We start from the raw sequence: 21,822 nt of genomic DNA, 5'->3' as shown, positions 1-21,822 counted from the left end.
TTTGGAATTTTTAACCTATTTTTGGTGCTGGATCACAATCCCTCTCCTATTCCATTGTATCACTTGAGGTTACCGGTCTTGAGGAATCGGAGCACCTCCAACTGAGAATTTGCAAGCGTTTCTTCAGGTGCAGTGGTGAACTGATGTCTTTTCCTATTCTATCTGCATCTCATAGTGGGATATTGCCATACATTTCATTCCACCTATTTGATAATTTTTTTCCATGTTTGTTATTTGTCAATTTATTTAGGCACCAGCTTGAACCCCAAAGACATTAATCTGTAGGTAAAGTCACTCATTTTCACTGCATACTACTAAGTATGAATTGAAAATGAGTGACTTTATCTACAAAGTAATGTCTTTGGGGTTCAAGCTGGTGCCTAAATAAATTAGCATTTATCCATTTCCTCTCCATTAACTTTAATCACAATTTGGTATGGGGAATTATAGCAGTAAGTCAATAATGCAATGTCAAGTTGCCACATTGTAGTATATGTCATGTTTTCAGAATACAGGCCACTGGCCAGGGGCAGAATACAGGCTGCAGCGTTAGGTGACTGATAGGCGGGATGCCAGTGATGCTGTACCGTCCCATCAGTCATATGACCTTATGAAAACTTGACTTATACTACAATATGGCAACTTGACATTGCATTATTGACTTACTGCTGTTATTCCCCATACCAAATTGTGATTAAAGTTAATGGAGAGGAAATGGATAAATGCTAATTTATTTAGGCACCAGCTTAGTAGTTAGCAACTACCTGCCTGTAAGTTCTAAGCACCCTAAGAAAATATTACTAAAGTCCCGGATAACCTCTTAAACATAGTGAAGGGGTTAAACCAAACTCCAGGCTGTCAGTGAAGTATTTGTTCCTATAGACATACAGAGAAGTCTCGCGCGGCAGCCACATTGTATTTCCCTAACCGGATCCTCGTCACTGTGTTTGTAAATTTGGCATTTCCTCTGACATTTCCCTTCCCGGTGTAATGTAGGAGATTTCACACCAGCGGCCATGGTGGATTCTTATCTGCTGCTCATGTTCTGACCTCCCTGTAAATGAGGGAAGCACAAATACCAATAATCACTGGAATATATGTGGCTTTTGTCATTTATTTTAGAAATGTTATTAAAAACCTACCCCTTGTTGTCCACCATATTGATAACATAACTAGTGAAGGGTCCTGACTATTCGCTGTAAACCTTCCTCCAGCACATCCCTCTGTCCAGCGTTAGATCAGGTCCTTTCCACTTCGTTCTGCAAGGTGCACATTCTGGATTTAGCAAACGTCATATGGTGCCAGAGGCGGCTAGAAACATCAATCAGGAGTCCCTGGAAGATGAACACCCACTGGACACTTGACTTCTCATTAGCATACATCGCCTTCATCATTAACCCTTTCATGCGATTTTCCGTTTTTGCGCTATCATTTTTTCCTCCCCTTCTTCCAAGAGCCGTAAGTATTTTTTTTGTTTGTTTTTTCCGTCCTCCATAGCCGCATGAGGTCTTGTTTTTTTTTTGTGGGACGAGTTGTAGTTTTGAATGACACCATCAATTTTATCATGTGATGCACTGGAAAGTGGGAAAAAAATTCAAGTGCGTTGAAATTGCAGAAAAAGGGCAATTCCACAATTGTTGTTTGGGTTTTTCTACTTACCATGTTCATTATATGGTAAAACTGACCTGGCAATATGATCCTCCAAGTCAGTATGAGTACGCAAATACCAAACATGTATAGTTTATTTTTATTTAAGTGGTGAAACAAATTCCAAAATTTGTAAGAAAAAAACAATTTCTCTTGTGTCTCAATTTTCCAAAACTCATAACGTTTTCATTTTTCGGGATCTGGGGCCGGGTGAGGGCTTATTTTTTGCTGACTAAGCTGATGTTTTTATTGATACAGTTTTGGCGTAGATATCGTGTTTTGATCGCCTATTATTGCATTTTATTTCAATGTTGCAGGAGCCAAAATAACGTAATTCTGTTTGTTTGTTTTTATTTTCTCGTTATGCCGTTTACCGATCATATTAATTAATTTTGTATTTTGATACATCAGACTTTTACGAACGCAGCGATACCAAATATGTTTTTTTTTTTTTTTTTCATTTAATTTTTTTTTTATTGTTTTCAACGGGGCAAAAGGAGGGTGATTTGAACTTTTGTGTTTTGTTTTTTTTTCATACTTTTAAAAATTTTTTTTTTTTACTTTATTTAATAATCCCCTTAGGAGACTTGAAACTGTGATTGTCCGATCACTTGTGCGATACATAGCAGGTCTTCAGCAGACCCCCTTTCTGTCATACCAACCTATCAGCGACCCTGTCACGTGATCGTAGTAGACTACGTCTGTGTGTCGGTCTCAAGTAGACGTACACGGCCGAAAATGATGCGCGACAAACTGCTCATTTGCTCTTTTGGCACCATTATAGTCTATGGCCCCATCGGCACAAATGTCCGAATCCCGTTTTGCGGGGGGTTTGGACTTAAGCGCCGACGGAGCCACTGAACGCAGTGTGAAAGCACCCTTAGACTGACGCACTGTGACAAAACCTCAGATGTGACATTAGGATTAGATCTATACAAGACTCTGTATTAGTTTTGAGCGAGCATGCTCGACACTGCTCGGTACTCGCCCAAGCATCTCACTACTCGAGATTTTCGTCGAGCACCAAGCATTTCCGGGTTACTCCGGCGGGAGCTCGGGTCTCCACCTTGCATGTTTGGCGCTCTTTACAGAGCCAATGAACATGCAGGGATTGCCATCCAGTCTCTGTAATGCCGCAGCCATGTTGTTTGTGGGCATTACAGTGATTGGCTGGCCGCACAGCTTCACCTCAAGTATTTAAAACCAGGCGCCGCCATCTTGGACACAGTCGCTCCGGATCAGACAATGTAGGGTCAGTGCTGCAGAGCTAGGGAGAGATTTATACTGCAAAATAGATAGTGTAGGGTCTCTAAAGCCTGCCAAATCAAACAAACAGTCCTTCTCAGGACTAATATCCATCCCAGATAGCAGGCAGGCAGGCTGTATAGGAGACGCAGTGGTTATACCAACAAACGCTGCATTACAGTCCTGTGTGCTGCCGCTGGTTAAATTGCTAGACTTATCCCCAGGTCTCAGGGGCCAGGAAAAATCCTTTTTTTTTTTTTTTTTATCTAAATCCTGTTTTTTTTTTTGTTTTTTTTTTCCCTCAGTCAGACAGTACAAATACTCGTCTTATTAACCTTTTGGTATCCCCCCCCCCCCCCCTCAAAAAATTGAGTGCGTCTGTGACTGTTCAGACACAAGTATATCTATTTTAACAAGTCTGGTATACACCAGGAAGTTATAACTGTGGTTTTGCAGTTCCACGGTTCAAATCTCTGCATTATCCACTTTTTTGTCTTTTTTTCATAAAAAAAAACATTTTCAGCGTCTCACTGACTGTTCAGAAGCCAATATATCTGTTTAAAAGAGTCTGGTGTAGGCCAGAGAACTAGAACTGTGTTTTTCCTCTTCCACGGTTCAAATCTGGGTGTTATCAACCTGCTTGCCTTTTTTCCATAAAAAAAAACTGTTTGAGTGTGTCACTGACTGTTCAGACACAAATATATCTGTTTAAAAGAGTCTGGTGTAGGCCAGAGAAATAGAACTGTGGTTTTCCTCTTCCACGGTTCTAATCTCCTTTTTATTACCGTTTTGCCATTGTTAGTGCGCGTGTAAGCTATTTTACTTCATTTACAATGGGCAAGGTATGTGGCAAGGGACGTGGAACTGGACGTTCTGGTGATGGTGCGTGCAGAGGACGGGGCCGTGGCCAAGGTGAAAATGTGCCACAAGCAACAGCCATATCTTCTTGCTCCCAGTTCTTGACCGAATTACTAGGGAAGCACACAACAGCACCACTATTGCGAACTGATCAGTGTGAACAGGTTATTAATTGGATAGCAGATAATACTTCCAGTTACCTGGGCACCACCACCTCCGGTCTGTCTTCCACACGGTCAAGTGTTAGTAGCCGTGAGTCTCGACCGCATACTCCTCCTCACCCTGATGCTCCTTCCTCCAACCATGCCAAGTGTCGTCAGACACCAACTGATCCCACAGTTGGACACTCTGAAGAGCTGTTTACTGGTCCATTTCCATATTTGGGCCCCTCGCCTGCTCCGCTTGAAGTGATGGAAGAGGAGATCCCCTGTAGCGATGGCCAAATATTTGAACAGCCACGGTAAGGCGACGCTGGCAATTTGTCACAAGAGGTGGACGATGACGAGACACAATTGCCACCAAGTGAGGAGGAGGACCGTGGTGCGGAAGTGGAAGAGGAGGAGGAGGTGGTGGATGATCTAGTAACTGACCCAACGTGGCAGGAGGACACGCAGAGCGAGGCCAGCAGCACACAGGGGGAGGGAGGCAGAGTACCCCAACAGGCAGGAAGAAGCAGTGTGGTGGCCGCACACAGAAGGCGGGCAAACGTTCCCTGTAACACCAACACGAGGGACGTTGCCAGTACAACCGGTAGGTCTTCCAGAGTCTGGAATTTTTTTAAAGACTCTGCTGATAACCCCAAAAAGGCCATTTGTACCACCTGCCAGGCCAGCATCAGCAGGGGTGACAAAACTACCAGCCTGACCACCACCAGCATGATCAGGCACATGTCAGCAAAGCACCGGACTTTGTGGGGCGAATCCCAGGGTCCACGACCAGTGTCAGCGGGTGTCACCACTGCTTCTTCCGCTGTTGTGCGTGTAATAGAACCCCCTGTTGTGCGTGCAAGACAATCCCCTGTCCATACTGCATGCAAAGATGCCCCCTCCTCTCAGTCTTCACTTGTTATGGCAGTTTCTCAAGGAACAGCATCAACGTCCACGTCCCACCGCAGCGTTCAATTGTCCATATCCCAGACCTTTGAACGAAAGCGCAAAGTCGCAGCCAACGCCCCACAGGCCACAGTCCTAAATTCGCACATTTCACGACTGCTTGCGTTGGAAATGCTGCCTTTTAGACTGGTGGAGACGGAATCCTTCCGGAACCTTATGGCGGTGGCCGTCCCTCGGTACTCGGTCCCCAGCCGACACTATTTTGCCCTGTGTGCCATCCCCGCACTACACAAGCACGTGTCCCAAAACATCTGCCGTGCCCTCAACAACGCTGTTACTGGGAGAGTCCACCTGACAACGGACACGTGGACAAGTGCTTGTGGCCAGGGACGGTACATCTCCCTGACGGCACACTGGGTAAACATAGTGGAAGCCGGGACCCAGTCGGACCTTGGGACGGAACACATCCTCCCCACACCGAGGATTGCGGGCCCTATGTCAGTCAGAGTTGCCCCCACAGTGTGCAGCTCCTGCGCATTATCCTCCTCCTCCTCCTCCTCATGTTCAGCCTCCATCTCAGATATCACCACATCAGTTACAAGCTGGAAGCACTGCAGTACTGCCACAGCCAAGCGGCAACAGGCTGTGCTGAAACTCATGAGTTGTGGACAGCTGTGAAAGAGCAGGCAGATCTGTGGCTGAGACCGCTGAACCTACATCCAGGCATGGTCGTGTGTGACAATGGCCGTAACCTGGTGGCGGCTCTGAGGCGAGGCGAGATCGCGCACGTACCATGCCTGGCTCATGTGCTTAACCTCGTGGTTCAGCGGTTTCTTAAATCGTACCCCGAGTTGCCAGATCTGCTCGTCAAAGTACGCCATCTGTCAGCTCATTTTCGGAAGTCGGCTACAGCTTCCGCCGCCCTTGCTGTGTTGCAGCAGCGTTTGCAGCTTCCGGCACACCGACTGGTGTGTGATGTCCCCACACGTTGGAACTCTACCCTCCACATGTTGCAAAGGATTTGTGAGCAGAAGAGAGCAGTTGTGGAGTACCAGCTGCAACAAGGCCGTCGATATTCAGGTCAGACTCCACACATAAGACCTCAGGAGTGGACCTGGATGTCTGACATATGTACCATCCTGACAAACTTTGAGGAGTCCACCAAGATGGTGAGTGGCGATGACGCCATCATTAGCGTCAGCATCCCACTTATCTGTCTTTTGCAACGCTCTCTGCAGAGAATTAAAGAGGAGGCATTGCAGCGAGAGTATGATGAGATGGATCAAGAAGCCGTAGCGGGCGATTACACACAGCCCAGCCTCATCTCATCCCAACGTGCATTGGGGGACAATGGGGGAGAGGAGGAGGAGGAAGAACAGGAGCTGGTATCATGCGCTGTAGACGGTAGTACCTGTACAACTGTCAAACCGTCGGTTCAGCGTGGGTGGCCTGAGGACAGGGGGGGGGGAGGAGGAGGAGGAGAGCATGGTCAGTCGTCATCTTGGTGAGGACACGGAAGTCTTGCCCGTTACCAGTCTGGCACGCATGGCTGGCTTTATGTTACGCTGCCTTAACCGTGATCCTAGCGTTGTCAAAATGTTGGGTGACAGTCATTACTGGTTGGTGACACTTTTAGACCCCCGCTACAAGGAGAACTTTCACTCTCTTATTCCTGAGGTGGAGAGGTCTACAAAAATGGGGCAGTACCAGAAGGCCCTTGCTGCAGAACTGTTAAAAAAAATTCCCATCTGAACACTCTAGCGGCAGAGGTCACAGTTCGTTGACCAACCAAGGCGTACAGGCGAGAGAGACGCAACTCCAATCCAGCAGAGGCAGGGGAACACTGTCAACGTTCTGGAAGTTTTCTGAGACCCGCCCAGCTTACAGGCCCTGAGGCGCGGGGTACATGCATGATAATGCCCCGTCTCATGCTGCACATAACACATCTGCATCTCTGGCTGCTATGGGCATAAAAGGGGACAAACTTATGGTGCGGCACCCATGCTCCCCTGACCTCAACCCCATTGAGAACCTCTGGAGCATCATCACAAGGAGTGTCTATGATGGCGGAAGGCAGTTCACATCTAAGCAACAGCTCTGGGAGGGTATTCTGTCCTCATGCAAAACAATTGAAGCAGAAGCCATCCAAAACCTGACAAATTCAATGGACGAGAGAGTTCAGAAGCTCCTTTCGAACAAGGGGTCCTATGTGCAAATGTAACATCACCTAGAATAAAGTTTTGAGTTGAAAACTGTTTGATTTCAGTTTGTAATAACCTGCTAATGCTTATAATTTCAAAAATGACCATTTTTTGTTCTTTATTAAAATGAAAAGGTCGAAAACTCTGCTGTGCATAATAATTTGGAACATGCATTTTGAGTGCAGTTTGAGTGTTTTATTTTTTTAAAAATATACTGTTATCATAGGCAGTTTGTACAAAAACCTTTCAATTGTACTCTAATAGTTATTTGACTGGAAAATTACAATGACTGCAATTCATATAGGTAATTTGGGAAAATCTGAGAAATTATTATTTGCATAATAATTTGGAACACAGTGTAGTGCTCACTCAACACTACTCTGTATATAACAAGGGTTCTGCTCACGGACCGTTAACCTGAAAATGTTGAGGGATGGAAACACGTTCTGCAACTTTCTAAGCCAGTTTTCTTTTATAATACAAAGCTGATACTGTTCTGCAGTCATTGGGGAAAATTTAATCACCTTTACGTTCCACTTTGTTGCAGATTTTGGCGCATGACTGCTATGTGCACCGTTTGGTTTTGCAGATTTTTTTTATTTTCCAGTCTTTTTTTTAATCCAAATATTGCATAAAATGTTATAGTTGACTCAGTATCCAGCTAATAATCTACCCCCTTCTTTTCTTTTAGACATTATGTGCATTAATCTGCGGCAGATCCATCATAAAACCAGATTACTTCACTGAGCTGATAAAAGCCATCCAGCAGAAGAAGCCTCTACCGGCACTTGCCAGGTATTGTAACCAGGGGGCTCAGGACCCCTTGTAGTCTTCCTACAGTCTGTACCCATATTTTACTGTATAAATCATGACTTTGCTCACATCTGAGTATCTGTGACCCTCTAACAGGATGTAAAGGTCCGGATGTTCACACAGTAAACAGTGTAAAGAGAGCGTTCTCAGCAGCTGGACCTCAATATATTTTGTCAGAGGAAAATTTAATATTCTGGGGTTCAATAGCAAATTATGCTGCACCATGTGAGCCATGAATTAATGACCGGAAAAAGAGTGGAGCTAGAAAGTGACAACAAAGGAATGATGGCAATGTAGATGGCTAGTAGAATAGTTTTAGAAAACTTTTTGATGTGAACTAGTAACTTTTAAAAGTGGTCCAAGAAAAAACAAGCAGTGAACAGGCTGAGGTTAAGGTCATAGAGGAGTAAGCACAAGTCCAGAAAACACAACAATTTCTCATCTGTGTTGTCATCTGTTTTTATACATCAGCAGTTTTTACAGTTAACAAGATCAAATACTGCTCCCTATGTTAAAGAATTGTGGTGTATCCTTAAAAATCAGATGCTTTGTGGATGAGCAACCATTAAAGGGAGTCCGTCAGCCCCCAAAATACATTTTAAATGGGCTATGTAGTGTTGTGGGGGACTTAGCCTCTGTAACAACCATTCTAGCAATGTACTGGTTACTAGTAAGATGCCTGAGAAAATTAAATTTAATTCTTATCCAAATGAGGAGGCATCGGTGCACCCTTGGTGTGACCAAGAGTTTAGTGCACTGTTATGCCTCCTCATTTGCATATTGGGTGCCTTTCTACTCTGAGGATTGGCAGTTTGATCCACACACATGCCAGCAGCATTCAGATAGCGATCGCACTGGGAAGCGAGCACTGTTAATCAGAAGTGGGGGGAAGGGCTCCAATATGTAAATGAGTAGGCATAACCATGCACCAAACAATTGGCCGCGTGAAGGGTGCACCAAAGCCACCTCATTTGCATATGAATTAATTGCGTTCTTTGCTCAGGCACAATGCTTGTATATTGTTGTTATAGGGTCTAAGTACCCTACAACACTGTATAGCCCATTTAAAATGAATTTTGATGTGACGGACTCCTTTTAAACAGTAGTTCTGGCTTTTCGTTTTTTTAATTATTTTAAATATATTTTCTATTTAGACTGACCAGACTGTTACGGGTGCAGTGATACCGTTTTATTATTTATTTAATTTTAAACTTAGAAAAAAAGGGGTGATTTTTAAACTTTTTGATTTTTTTTTTTGTATTTTGAATATTTTTAAAAAACTTTTGATTTTTATTGTTCAACCTGCAATTTATATGATTATAATACATACTGTGGTATTATAGTATATAATGAGAATGCCGTTTTCCTATGAAGCCACAGGCTGGATTTTTTTGGAGGACCAATATGGCAGCAGTGGCGGCGGTTCATGCATCATACAAGCCATATATATACCATTGTCAGTGACTGACAGTGGCATCTAAATGGTGAAAAAGCAGCGATTGGATCCAGCCTCTACTGTTCCAGCAGATGATGGCTGTGTAACACAGCCCGGGTATGGGGCATCCTCACTTCCTAAAACTGCTCCAAATACCCCCAACGCCCATACGACATATATTTTGTTATATAGTCACAAAGAGGCTAAAGTCACTGAAATGAAATAACTTTTTAGTTTCTCAACATTCTGTAAATCTTTCTTTAGTTTAATTGTAGTTATTTGTGGTAATAAATGTCACTTTTTTTTTCATATATGTTTCATTTCCCAGTTTTTTCCCTATAATCGATGAGCCATCCTTGCAGTCCGAGTCCTTGGATTTTTCAGAAAACAAAAAGCGGAGAACAGTTTTCAAAGACAAGACGGTTCTGTTTTTAACAGCAAAGCAGGTATCTACTGTATCTAAACCCGAGACATTTCCTCTGTATACTTCCTGACCCAAAATATATTAAAATGTTTCCTGTGTGATAATATCTGAATAACAGTAGCAAAATATGCAGGATGACTAACATGTCCTACTGCAGGGGCGGAAGCCGCAGTGCTGGAAGGCTGTCTGACACCTGCCGTCCTGCGGGGCTCACACAGCACTTCCCCAATATACTTCTATTAATGTAACATGTTCTGTCCAAACCATGGGGGACGCAATCATACAGCCGGAAAGGATCTGTGAAATCAATTTATTGCCGCTTCCCTATGTATCAATTAGCAGAATACAGGCCACGGTCTATTAGCAGAATACAGACCACAATCTATTAGCAGAATACAGGCCACGGTCTATTAGCAAAATACAGGCCACGGTCTATTAGCAGAATACAGGCCACGGTCTATTAGCAAAATACAGGCCACGGTCTATTAGCAGAATACAGGCCACGGTCTATTAGCAGAATACAGGCCACGGTCTATTAGCAGAATACAGGCCACGGTCTATTAGCAGAATACAGGCCACGGTCTATTAGCAGAATACAGGCCACGGTCTATTAGCAGAATACAGGCCACGGTCTATTAGCAGAATACAGGCCACGGTTTATTAGCAGAATACAGGCCATTGTCGAGGGGACGAATACAAGCCATGGTACAGGAGCAGAATACAGGCCACTGGCCGGGCGCAGAATACAGGCCACTGGCCGGGCTCAGAATACAGGCCACTGGCCGGGCGCAGAATACAGGCCACTGGCCGGGAGCAGAATACAGGTCACTGGCCGGGCGCAGAATACAGGCCACTGGCCGGGCGCAGAATACAGGCCACTGGCCGGGCGCAGAATACAGGCCACTGGCCGGGCGCAGAATACAGGCCACTGGCCGGGCTCAGAATACAGGCCACTGGCCGGGCTCAGAATACAGGCCACTGGCCGGGCGCAGAAGACAGGCCACTGGCCGGGAGCAGAAGACAGGCCACTGGCCGGGAGCAGAAGACAGGCCACTGGCCGGGAGCAGAAGACAGGCCACTGGCCGGGAGCAGAATGCGGGCCACTGGCCGGGAGCAGAATGCGGGCCACTGGCCAGGGGCAGAATGCAGGCCACTGGCCAGGGGCAGAATGCAGGCCACTGGCCGGGAGCAGAATGCAGGCCACTGGCCAGGGGCAGAATGCAGGCCACAGGCCAGGGGCAGAATGCAGGCCAGGGGCAGAATGCAGGCCACTGGCCAGGGGCAGAATGCAGGCCACAGGCCAGGGGCAGAATGCAGGCCACAGGCCAGGGGCAGAATGCAGGCCACTGGCCAGGGGCAGAATGCAGGCTACAGTGTTAGGTGACTGATGGACGGTACAGCATCACTGACATCCCGCCTATCAGTCACATGACCTTTTAACCAATCAGTGGCTTCATGGGTCATGTAACTACTTGGAAGGGACCTCATCTCTCATGGTCCCTCCCCACCTCCGGTCAGAATTGAGCACCCTCTACCGGTGCATTTTTCTGCTAATGTGTTATATATAACTAAAGCCATGTTTCTTAGTTGTGCTTTTTTTTTTTTTTTTTTTTCAGCACAAGAAACTAAGTGCAGCAATTTACTTAGGAGGGGGCAAGACACAGCTACTGACGGGAGAGCTGGATGACAAGTCCCTCCTAGAGAACCCCGATGTTTGTGTGATCGATGTGGGATTCTCGGAGTCACAGTCATCCGAGTCACAGGATTTCCCCACCTGGATCACATCTATTGTGGATGTACTGCGCAGGTAATCATTACTGCTGTATCCGTTAATACTTCTCTTATTGTGCATACATAATGAGCGCTCGGGGAAGGAGGCCATTACCACCAGCAAGGAGCGTGTCATAACTCGGAGACCCTCCATTTGTAGCCTCGTCATTGCTCTGGGGCTCTAAGATGCAACCTTCAATAGTATATATATGCTGACACCACACAAAAAAAAATTGAAGGTTTCCGTATAATGGCAGCAAGCACAGATCTCGAGATATTGATTCCGAAAGTCAATGGGAAAATAGTATAATTTGCATTACAAGGAATAATCATTGCAGTGTGCTCTACACTGTACATCAGGAGTAAATCTGGCTGTAAATCTCCGACATACAGGTAGTATTACTGATGCTGCTTAGTTGCTTCCATCACCCGTAAGCTCCCGTCCCGGCCATGGAGGCCAAGAGGAGGACACTGCTTTGGCCTCTTTTATATGAATGGAGGCTGGAAAACAAATTTAAAATGATGCGCTGGGGGCTTTCCTGGCATATGCGCCATAATGGTCGCTAAACTGCAATCAGAAAAGACCCCATGTCCACAGAAAGATGGTGTCACATTCACTGTAGATGCTGATGGTGCATATATCCCTATAGATTCCTAGCTCTTACTCAGAGATGAATTGCAGGAAAGATGACCACCGCTCCAACCCCGAGCAATGGCATGTCCCGTATACATGAGGGTATTGTAAATGTATAGAACATATGTCATTATTTATATATCTATCTACAGCATGTCACAAAGTAATTACACCCCTCACATTTTTGTAAATTTTTTATTCTATCTTTTCATGGGACAACACTGAACATATGTAAAGTAGTCAGTGTACAGCTTGTGTAACAGTATAAATTTGGGGTACCCTCTAAATAACTCAACACACAGCCATTAATGTCTAAATCGCTGGCAACAAAAGTGAGTAAACCCCTAAGTGAAAATGGCCAAATTGTGCCCAATTAGCCATTTTCCCTCCCCGGTGTCGTGTTACTCATTAGTGTTACAAGGTTTCAGGTGTGAATGGGGAGCAGGTGTGGTAAATAGGTGTTATCGCTCTCACAATCTCTCATACTGGTCACTGCAAGTCCAACATGGCACCTCATGGTAAAGAACTCTGAGGATCTGACAAAATGAATTCTTGCTCTACATAAAGATGGCCTAGGGTATAAGAAGGTTGCGGACACCCTGACACTGAGCTTCAGCACGGTGGCCAAGATCATACAGCGGTTTAACAAGACAGATTCCACTCAGAAGTGGCCTCACCATGGTCGAGCAAAGAAGTTGAGTGTACATGTTCAGCATCATATCCAGAGGTTGTCTTTTCAAAATAGACGTGTGACTGCTGCCAACATTGCTGCAGAGGTTACAGGGGTGGGGGGTCAGCCTGTCAGTGCTCAGACCATATGCATTACTGCAGAGGTTACAGAGGTGGGGGGTCAGCCTGTCAGTGCTCAGACCATATGCATTACTGCAGAGGTTACAGGGGTGGGGGGTCAGCCTGTCAGTGCTCAGACCATACGCATTACTGCAGAGGTTACAGAGGTGGGGGGTCAGCCTGTCAGTGCTCAGACCATATGCATTACTGCAGAGGTTACAGGGGTGGGCGGTCAGCCTGTCAGTGCTCAGACCATATGCATTACTGCAGAGGTTACAGGGGTGGGGGGTCAGCCTGTCAGTGCTCAGACCATACGCATTACTGCAGAGGTTACAGGGGTGGGGGGTCAGCCTGTCAGTGCTCAGACCATACGCATTACTGCAGAGGTTACAGGGGTGGGCGGTCAGCATGTCAGTGCTCAGACCATACGCATTACTGCAGAGGTTACAGGGGTGGGCGGTCAGCCTGTCAGTGCTCAGACCATACGCATTACTGCAGAGGTTACAGGGGTGGGCGGTCAGCATGTCAGTGCTCAGACCATACGCATTACTGCAGAGGTTACAGGGGTGGGGGGTCAGCCTGTCAGTGCTCAGACCATATGCATTACTGCAGAGGTTACAGGGGTGGGCGGTCAGCCTGTCAGTGCTCAGACCATACGCATTACTGCAGAGGTTTCAGGGGTGGGGGGTCAGCCTGTCAGTGCTCAGACCATATGCATTACTGCAGAGGTTACAGGGGTGGGCGGTCTGCCTGTCAGTGCTCAGACCATACGCATTACTGCAGAGGTTACAGGGGTGGGAGGTTAGCCTGTCAGTGCTCAGACCATACGCATTACTGCAGAGGTTACAGGGGTGGGGGGTCAGCCTGTCAGTGCTCAGACCATATGCATTACTGCAGAGGTTACAGAGGTGGGGGATCAGCCTGTCAGTGCTCAGACCATACGCATTACTGCAGAGGTTACAGGGGTGGGGGGTCAGCCTGTCAGTGCTCAGACCATATGCATTACTGCAGAGGTTACAGGGGTGGGGGGTCAGCCTGTCAGTGCTCAGACCATATGCATTACTGCAGAGGTTACAGAGGTGGGGGGTCAGCCTGTCAGTGCTCAGACCATATGCATTACTGCAGAGGTTACAGGGGTGGGGGGTCAGCCTGTCAGTGCTCAGACCATACGCATTACTGCAGAGGTTACAGGGGTGGGGGGTCAGCCTGTCAGTGCTCAGACCATACGCATTACTGCAGAGGTTACAGGGGTGGGGGGTCAGCCTGTCAGTGCTCAGACCATACGCATTACTGCAGAGGTTTCAGGGGTGGGGGGTCAGCCTGTCAGTGCTCAGACCATACGCATTACTGCAGAGGTTACAGGGGTGGGGGGTCAGCCTGTCAGTGCTCAGACCATACGCATTACTGCAGAGGTTACAGGGGTGGGGGGTCAGCCTGTCAGTGCTCAGACCATACGCATTACTGCAGAGGTTACAGGGGTAGGGGGTCAGCCTGTCAGTGCTCAGACCATATGCATTACTGCAGAGGTTACAGGGGTGGGCGGTCAGCATGTCAGTGCTCAGACCATACGCATTACTGCAGAGGTTACAGAGGTGGGCGGTCAGCCTGTCAGTGCTCAGACCATACGCATTACTGTAGAGGTTACAGAGGTGGGGGGTCAGCCTGTCAGTGCTCAGACCATACGCATTACTGCAGAGGTTACAATGGTGGGCGGTCAGCCTGTCAGTGCTCAGACCATACGCATTACTGCAGAGGTTACAGGGGTGGGGGGTCAGCCTGTCAGTGCTCAGACCATACGCATTACTGCAGAGGTTACAGAGGTGGGGGGTCAGCCTGTCAGTGCTCAGACCATACGCATTACTGCAGAGGTTACAGGGGTGGGGGGTCAGCCTGTCAGTGCTCAGACCATATGCATTACTGCAGAGGTTACAGAGGTGGGCGGTCAGCCTGTCAGTGCTCAGACCATATGCATTACTGCAGAGGTTACAGGGGTGGGGGGTCAGTCTGTCAGTGCTCAGACCATATGCATTACTGCAGAGGTTACAGGGGTGGGGGGTCAGTCTGTCAGTGCTCAGACTATACGCATTACTGCAGAGGTTACAGGGGTGGGGGGTCAGCCTGTCAGTGCTCAGACCATTTGCATTACTGCAGAGGTTACAGAGGTGGGGGATCAGCCTGTCAGTGCTCAGACCATTTGCATTACTGCAGAGGTTACAGAGGTGGGGGGTCAGTCTGTCAGTTCTCAGACCATATGCATTAGTGCTGAGGTTACACGGGTGGGGGGTCAACCTGTCAGTGCTCAGACCATAAGCATTATTGCAGAGGTTTCAGGGGTGGGAGGTTAGCCTGTCAGTGCTCAGACGATATGCATTACTGCAGAGGTTACAGGGGTGGGCGGTCAGCCTGTCAGTGCTCAGACCATACGCATTACTGCAGAGGTTACAGGGGTGGGGGGTCAGCCTGTCAGTGCTCAGACCATACGCATTACTGCAGAGGTTACAGGGGTGGGGGGTCAGCCTGTCAGTGCTCAGACCATAAGCATTACTGCAGAGGTTTCAGGGGTGGGGGGTCAGCCTGTCAGTGCTCAGACCATATGCATTACTGCAGAGGTTACAGGGGTGGGCGGTCAGCATGTCAGTGCTCAGACCATACGCATTACTGCAGAGGTTACAGGGGTGAGGGGTCAGCATGTCAGTGCTCAGACCATACGCATTACTGCAGAGGTTACAGAGGTGGGGGTCAGCCTGTCAGTGCTCAGACCATACGCATTACTGCAGAGGTTACAATGGTGGGCGGTCAGCCTGTCAGTGCTCAGACCATACGCATTACTGCAGAGGTTACAATGGTGGGCTGTCAGCCTGTCAGTGCTCAGACCATACGCATTACTGCAGAGGTTACAGGGGTGGGGGGTCAGCCTGTCAGTGCTCAGACCATTTGCATTACTGCAGAGGTTACAGAGGTGGGGGGTCAGCCTGTCAGTGCTCAGACCATACGCATTACTGCAGAGGTTACAGGGGTGGGGGGTCAGCCTGTCAGTGCTCAGACCATAAGCATTACTGCAGAGGTTACAGGGGTGGGGGGTCAGTCTGTCAGTTCTCAGACCATATGCATTAGTGCTGAGGTTACAGGGGTGGGGGGTCAGCCTGTCAGTGCTCAGACCATACGCATTACTGCAGAGGTTACAGGGGTGGGAGGTTAGCCTGTCAGTGCTCAGACCATACGCATTACTGCAGAGGTTACAGGGGTGGGGGCTCAGCCTGTCAGTGCTCAGACCATACGCATTACTACAGGGGTGGGGGGTCAGCCTGTCAGTGCTCAGACCATATGCATTACTGCAGAGGTTTCAGGGGTGGGGGGTCAGCCTGTCAGTGCTCAGACCATATGCATTACTGCAGAGGTTACAGGGGTGGGCGGTCAGCCTGTCAGTGCTCAGACCATACGCATTACTGCAGAGGTTACAGGGGTGGGAGGTTAGCCTGTCAGTGCTCAGACCATATGCATTACTGCAGAGGTTACAGGGGTGGGCGGTCAGCCTGTCAGTGCTCAGACCATACGCATTACTGCAGAGGTTACAGGGGTGGGAGGTTAGCCTGTCAGTGCTCAGACCATATGCATTACTGCAGAGGTTACAGGGGTGGGGGGGGTCAGCCTGTCAGTGCTCAGACCATATGCATTACTGCAGAGGTTACAGGGGTGGGAGGTTAGCCTGTCAGTGCTCAGACCATATGCATTACTGCAGAGGTTACAGGGGTGGGGGGGTCAGCCTGTCAGTGCTCAGACCATATGCATTACTGCAGAGGTTACAGGGGTGGGGGGGGTCAGCCTGTCAGTGCTCAAACCATATGCATTACTGCAGAGGTTACAGGGGTGGGAGGTTAGCCTGTCAGTGCTCAGACCATATGCATTACTGCAGAGGTTACAGGGGTGGGGGGGTCAGCCTGTCAGTGCTCAGACCATATGCATTACTGCAGAGGTTACAGGGGTGGGGGGGGTCAGCCTGTCAGTGCTCAGACCATATGCATTACTGCAGAGGTTACAGGGGTGGGAGGTTAGCCTGTCAGTGCTCAGACCATATGCATTACTGCAGAGGTTACAGGGGTGGGCGGTCAGCCTGTCAGTGCTCAGACCATACGCATTACTGCAGAGGTTACAGGGGTGGGAGGTTAGCCTGTCAGTGCTCAGACCATATGCATTACTGCAGAGGTTACAGAGGTGGGGGGTCAGCCTGTCAGTGCTCAGACCATACGCATTACTGCAGAGGTTACAGGGGTGGGGGGTCAGCCTGTCAGTGCTCAGACCATATGCATTACTGCAGAGGTTACAGGGGTGGGCGGTCAGCATGTCAGTGCTCAGACCATACGCATTACTGCAGAGGTTACAGGGGTGGGGGGTCAGCCTGTCAGTGCTCAGACCATACGCATTACTGCAGAGGTTACAGGGGTGGGCGGTCAGCCTGTCCGTGCTCAGACCATACGCATTACTGCAGAGGTTACAGGGATGGGAGGTTAGCCTGTCAGTGCTCAGACCATACGCATTACTGCAGAGGTTACAGGGATGGGAGGTTAGCATGTCAGTACTCAGACCATACGCATTACTGCAGAGGTTACAGAGGTGGGGGTCAGCCTGTCAGTGCTCAGACCATACGCATTACTGCAGAGGTTACAGGGGTGGGGGGTCAGCCTGTCAGTGCTCAGACCATAAGCATTACTGCAAAGGTTACAGGGGTGGGGGGTCAGTCTGTCAGTTCTCAGACCATATGCATTAGTGCAGAGGTTACAGGGGTGGGGGGTCAGCCTGTCAGTGCTCAGACCATACGCATTACTGCAGAGGTTACAGGGGTGGGAGGTTAGCCTGTCAGTGCTCAGACCATACGCATTACTGCAGAGGTTACAGGGGTGGGGGCTCAGCCTGTCAGTGCTCAGACCATACGCATTACTGCAGAGGTTACAGGGGTGGGAGGTTAGCCTGTCAGTGCTCAGACCATACGCATTACTGCAGAGGTTACAGGGGTGGGGGGTCAGCGTGTCAGTGCTTAGACCATAAGCATTACTGCAGAGGTTACAGGGGTGGGGGGTCAGTCTGTCAGTTCTCAGACCATATGCATTAGTGCTGAGGTTACAGGGGTGGGGGGTCAGCCTGTCAGTGCTCAGACCATTTGCATTACTGCAGAGGTGGGGGGTCAGCCTGTCAGTGCTCAGACCATACGCATTACTGCAGAGGTTACAGGGGTGGGGGGTCAGCCTGTCAGTGCTCAGACCATAAGCATTACTGCAGAGGTTACAGGGTTGGGGGGTCAGTCTGTCAGTTCTCAGACCATATGCATTAGTGCTGAGGTTACAGGGGTGGGCGGTCAGCCTGTCAGTGCTCAGACCATACGTATTACTGCAGAGGTTACAGGGGTGGGCGGTCAGCCTGTCAGTGCTCAGACCATATGCATTACTGCAGAGGTTTCAGGGGTGGGGGGTCAGCCTGTCAGTGCTCAGACCATATGCATTACTGCAGAGGTTACAGGGGTGGGCGGTCAGCCTGTCAGTGCTCAGACCATACGCATTACTGCAGAGGTTACAGGGGTGGGGGGTCAGCCTGTCAGTGCTCAGACCATATGCATTACTGCAGAGGTTACAGGGGTGGGGGGGGTCAGCCTGTCAGTGCTCAGACCATATGCATTACTGCAGAGGTTACAGGGGTGGGCGGTCAGCCTGTCAGTGCTCAGACCATACGCATTACTGCAGAGGTTACAGAGGTGGGGGGTCAGCCTGTCAGTGCTCAGACCATACGCATTACTGCAGAGGTTACAGAGGTGGCGGGTCAGCCTGTCAGTTCTCAGACCATACGCATTACTGCAGAGGTTACAGGGGTGGGGGGTCAGCCTGTCAGTGCTCAGACCATATGCATTACTGCAGAGGTTACAGGGGTGGGGGGTCAGTCTGTCAGTGCTCAGACCATATGCATTACTGCAGAGGTTACAGGGGTGGGGGGTCAGTCTGTCAGTGCTCAGACCATACGCATTACTGCAGGGGTGGGGGGTCAGCCTGTCAGTGCTCAGACCATTTCCATTACTGCAGAGGTTACAGAGGTGGGGGGGTCAGCCTGTCAGTGCTCAGACCATACGCATTACTGCAGAGGTTACAGGGGTGGGGGGGTCAGCCTGTCAGTGCTCAGACCATAAGCATTACTGCAGAGGTTACAGGGGTAGGGGGTCAGCCTGTCAGTGCTCAGACCATATGCATTAGTGCTGAGGTTACAGGGGTGGGGGGTCAGCCTGTCAGTGCTCAGACCATACGCATTACTGCAGAGGTTACAGAGGTGGGGGGTCAGCCTGTCAGTGCTCAGACCATACGCATTACTGCAGAGGTTACAGAGGTGGGGGGTTAGCCTGTCAGTGTTCAGACCATACGCATTACTGCAGAGGTTACAGGGGTGGGAGTTTAGCCTGTCAGTGCTCAGACCATACGCATTACTGCAGAGGTTACAGAGGTGGGGGGTCAGCCTGTCAGTGCTCACACCATACGCATTACTGCAGAGGTTACAGGGGTGGGGGGTCAGCCTGTCAGTGCTCAGACCATTTGCATTACTGCAGAGGTGGGGGGTCAGCCTGTCAGTGCTCAGACCATACGCATTACTGCAGAGGTTACAGGGGTGGGGGGTCAGCCTGTCAGTGCTCAGACCATAAGCATTACTGCAGAGGTTACAGGCGTGGGGGGTCAGTTTGTCAGTTCTCAGACCATATGCATTAGTGCTGAGGTTACAGAGGTGGGCGGTCAGCATGTCAGTGCTCAGACCATACGCATTACTGCAGAGGTTACAGAGGTGGGGGTCAGCCTGTCAGTGCTCAGTCCATACGCATTACTGCAGAGGTTACAGGGGTGGGGGGTCAGCCTGTCAGTGCTCAGACCATAAGCATTACTGCAGAGGTTACAGGGGTGGGGGGTCAGTCTGTCAGTTCTCAGACCATATGCATTAGTGCTGAGGTTACAGGGGTGGGGGGTCAGCCTGTCAGTGCTCAGACCATACGCATTACTGCAGAGGTTACAGGGGTGGGAGGTTAGCCTGTCAGTGCTCAGACCATACGCATTACTGCAGAGGTTACAGGGGTGGGGGCTCAGCCTGTCAGTGCTCAGACCATACGCATTACTACAGGGGTGGGGGGTCAGCGTGTCAGTGCTTAGACCATAAGCATTACTGCAGAGGTTACAGGGGTGGGCGGTCAGTCTGTCAGTGCTCAGACCATATGCATTACTGCAGAGGTTACAGGGGTGGGCGGTCAGCCTGTCAGTGCTCAGACCATACGCATTACTGCAGAGGTTACAGGGGTGGGAGGTTAGCCTGTCAGTGCTCAGACCATACGCATTACTGCAGAGGTTACAGAGGTGGGGGGTCAGCCTGTCAGTGCTCAGACCATACGCATTACTGCAGAGGTTACAGGGGTGGGGGGTCAGCCTGTCAGTGCTCAGACCATACGCATTACTGCAGAGGTTATAGGGGTGGGGGGTCAGCCTGTCAGTGCTCAGACCATACGCATTACTGCAGAGGTTACAGGGGTGGGCGGTCAGCCTGTCAGTGCTCAGACCATACGCATTACTGCAGAGGTTACAGGGGTGGGAGGTCAGCCTGTCAGTGCTCAGACCATACGCATTACTGCAGAGGTTACAGGGGTGGGCGGTCAGCCTGTCAGTGCTCAGACCATATGCACTACTGCAGAGGTTACAGGGGTGGGCGGTCAGCCTGTCAGTGCTCAGACCATATGCATTACTGCAGAGGTTACAGGGGTGGGGGGGGTCAGCCTGTCAGTGCTCAGACCATATGCATTACTGCAGAGGTTACAGGGGTGGGCGGTTAGCCTGTCAGTGCTCAGACCATATGCATTACTGCAGAGGTTACAGGGGTGGGCGGTCAGCATGTCAGTGCTCAGACCATACGCATTACTGCAGAGGTTACAGGGGTGGGGGGTCAGCCTGTCAGTGCTCAGACCATACGCATTACTGCAGAGGTTACAGGGGTGGGCGGTCAGCCTGTCAGTGCTCAGACCATACGCATTACTGCAGAGGTTACAGGGGTGGGAGGTTAGCCTGTCAGTGCTCAGACCATATGCATTACTGCAGAGGTTACAGGGGTGGGGGGGGTCAGCCTGTCAGTGCTCAGACCATATGCATTACTGCAGAGGTTACAGGGGTGGGCGGTCAGCCTGTCAGTGCTCAGACCATACGCATTACTGCAGAGGTTACAGGGGTGGGAGGTTAGCCTGTCAGTGCTCAGACCATATGCATTACTGCAGAGGTTACAGGGGTGGGCGGTCAGCCTGTCAGTTCTCAGACCATATGCATTAGTGCTGAGGTTACAGGGGTGGGGGGTCAGCCTGTCAGTGCTCAGACCATAAGCATTACTGCAGAGGTTACAGGGGTGGGGGGTCAGTCTGTCAGTTCTCAGACCATATGCATTAGTGCTGAGGTTACAGGGGTGGGGGGTCAGCCTGTCAGTGCTCAGACCATACGCATTACTGCAGAGGTTACAGGGGTGGGGGGTCAGCCTGTCAGTGCTCAGACCATATGCATTACTGCAGAGCTTACAGAGGTGGGCGGTCAGCATGTCAGTGCTCAGACCATACGCATTACTGCAGAGGTTACAGAGGTGGGGGTCAGCCTGTCAGTGCTCAGACCATACGCATTACTGTAGAGGTTACAGAGGTGGGGGGTCAGCCTGTCAGTGCTCAGACCATACGCATTACTGCAGAGGTTACAATGGTGGGCGGTCAGCCTGTCAGTGCTCAGACCATACGCATTACTGCAGAGGTTACAGAGGTGGGGGGGTCAGCCTGTCAGTGCTCAGACCATATGCATTACTGCAGAGGTTACAGGGGTGGGGGGTCAGTCTGTCAGTTCTCAGACCATATGCATTAGTGCTGAGGTTACAGGGGTGGGGGGTCAGCCTGTCAGTGCTCAGACCATACGCATTAC

General features: G+C 49.6%; 1 protein-coding gene across 3 annotated transcripts in view; it reads left to right on the top strand.

Annotated features, from left to right (window-relative positions):
* NBN (nibrin) overlaps positions 1-21,822 on the top strand; it is a 135,435-nt gene that overhangs the window by 37,123 nt on the left and 76,490 nt on the right. For all 3 annotated transcript variants that reach the window (XM_073679564.1, XM_073679562.1, XM_073679563.1), the window contains exons 5-7: positions 7,695-7,798; positions 9,580-9,697; positions 11,292-11,482. In XM_073679564.1, the coding sequence (XP_073535665.1) occupies positions 7,695-7,798; positions 9,580-9,697; positions 11,292-11,482 (413 nt within the window). The remainder of the gene's footprint in view (positions 1-7,694; positions 7,799-9,579; positions 9,698-11,291; positions 11,483-21,822) is intronic.

This window comes from Phyllobates terribilis, unplaced genomic scaffold (genome assembly GCF_046119375.1).
Source record: "Phyllobates terribilis strain yellow unplaced genomic scaffold, ASM4611937v1 Scaffold_4__5_contigs__length_816908805, whole genome shotgun sequence".
Lineage (NCBI taxonomy): Eukaryota > Metazoa > Chordata > Amphibia > Anura > Dendrobatidae > Phyllobates > Phyllobates terribilis.
The sequence above is the reverse complement of the archived record's forward strand: the minus strand, read 5'-3'. Positions and strand labels throughout refer to the sequence as shown.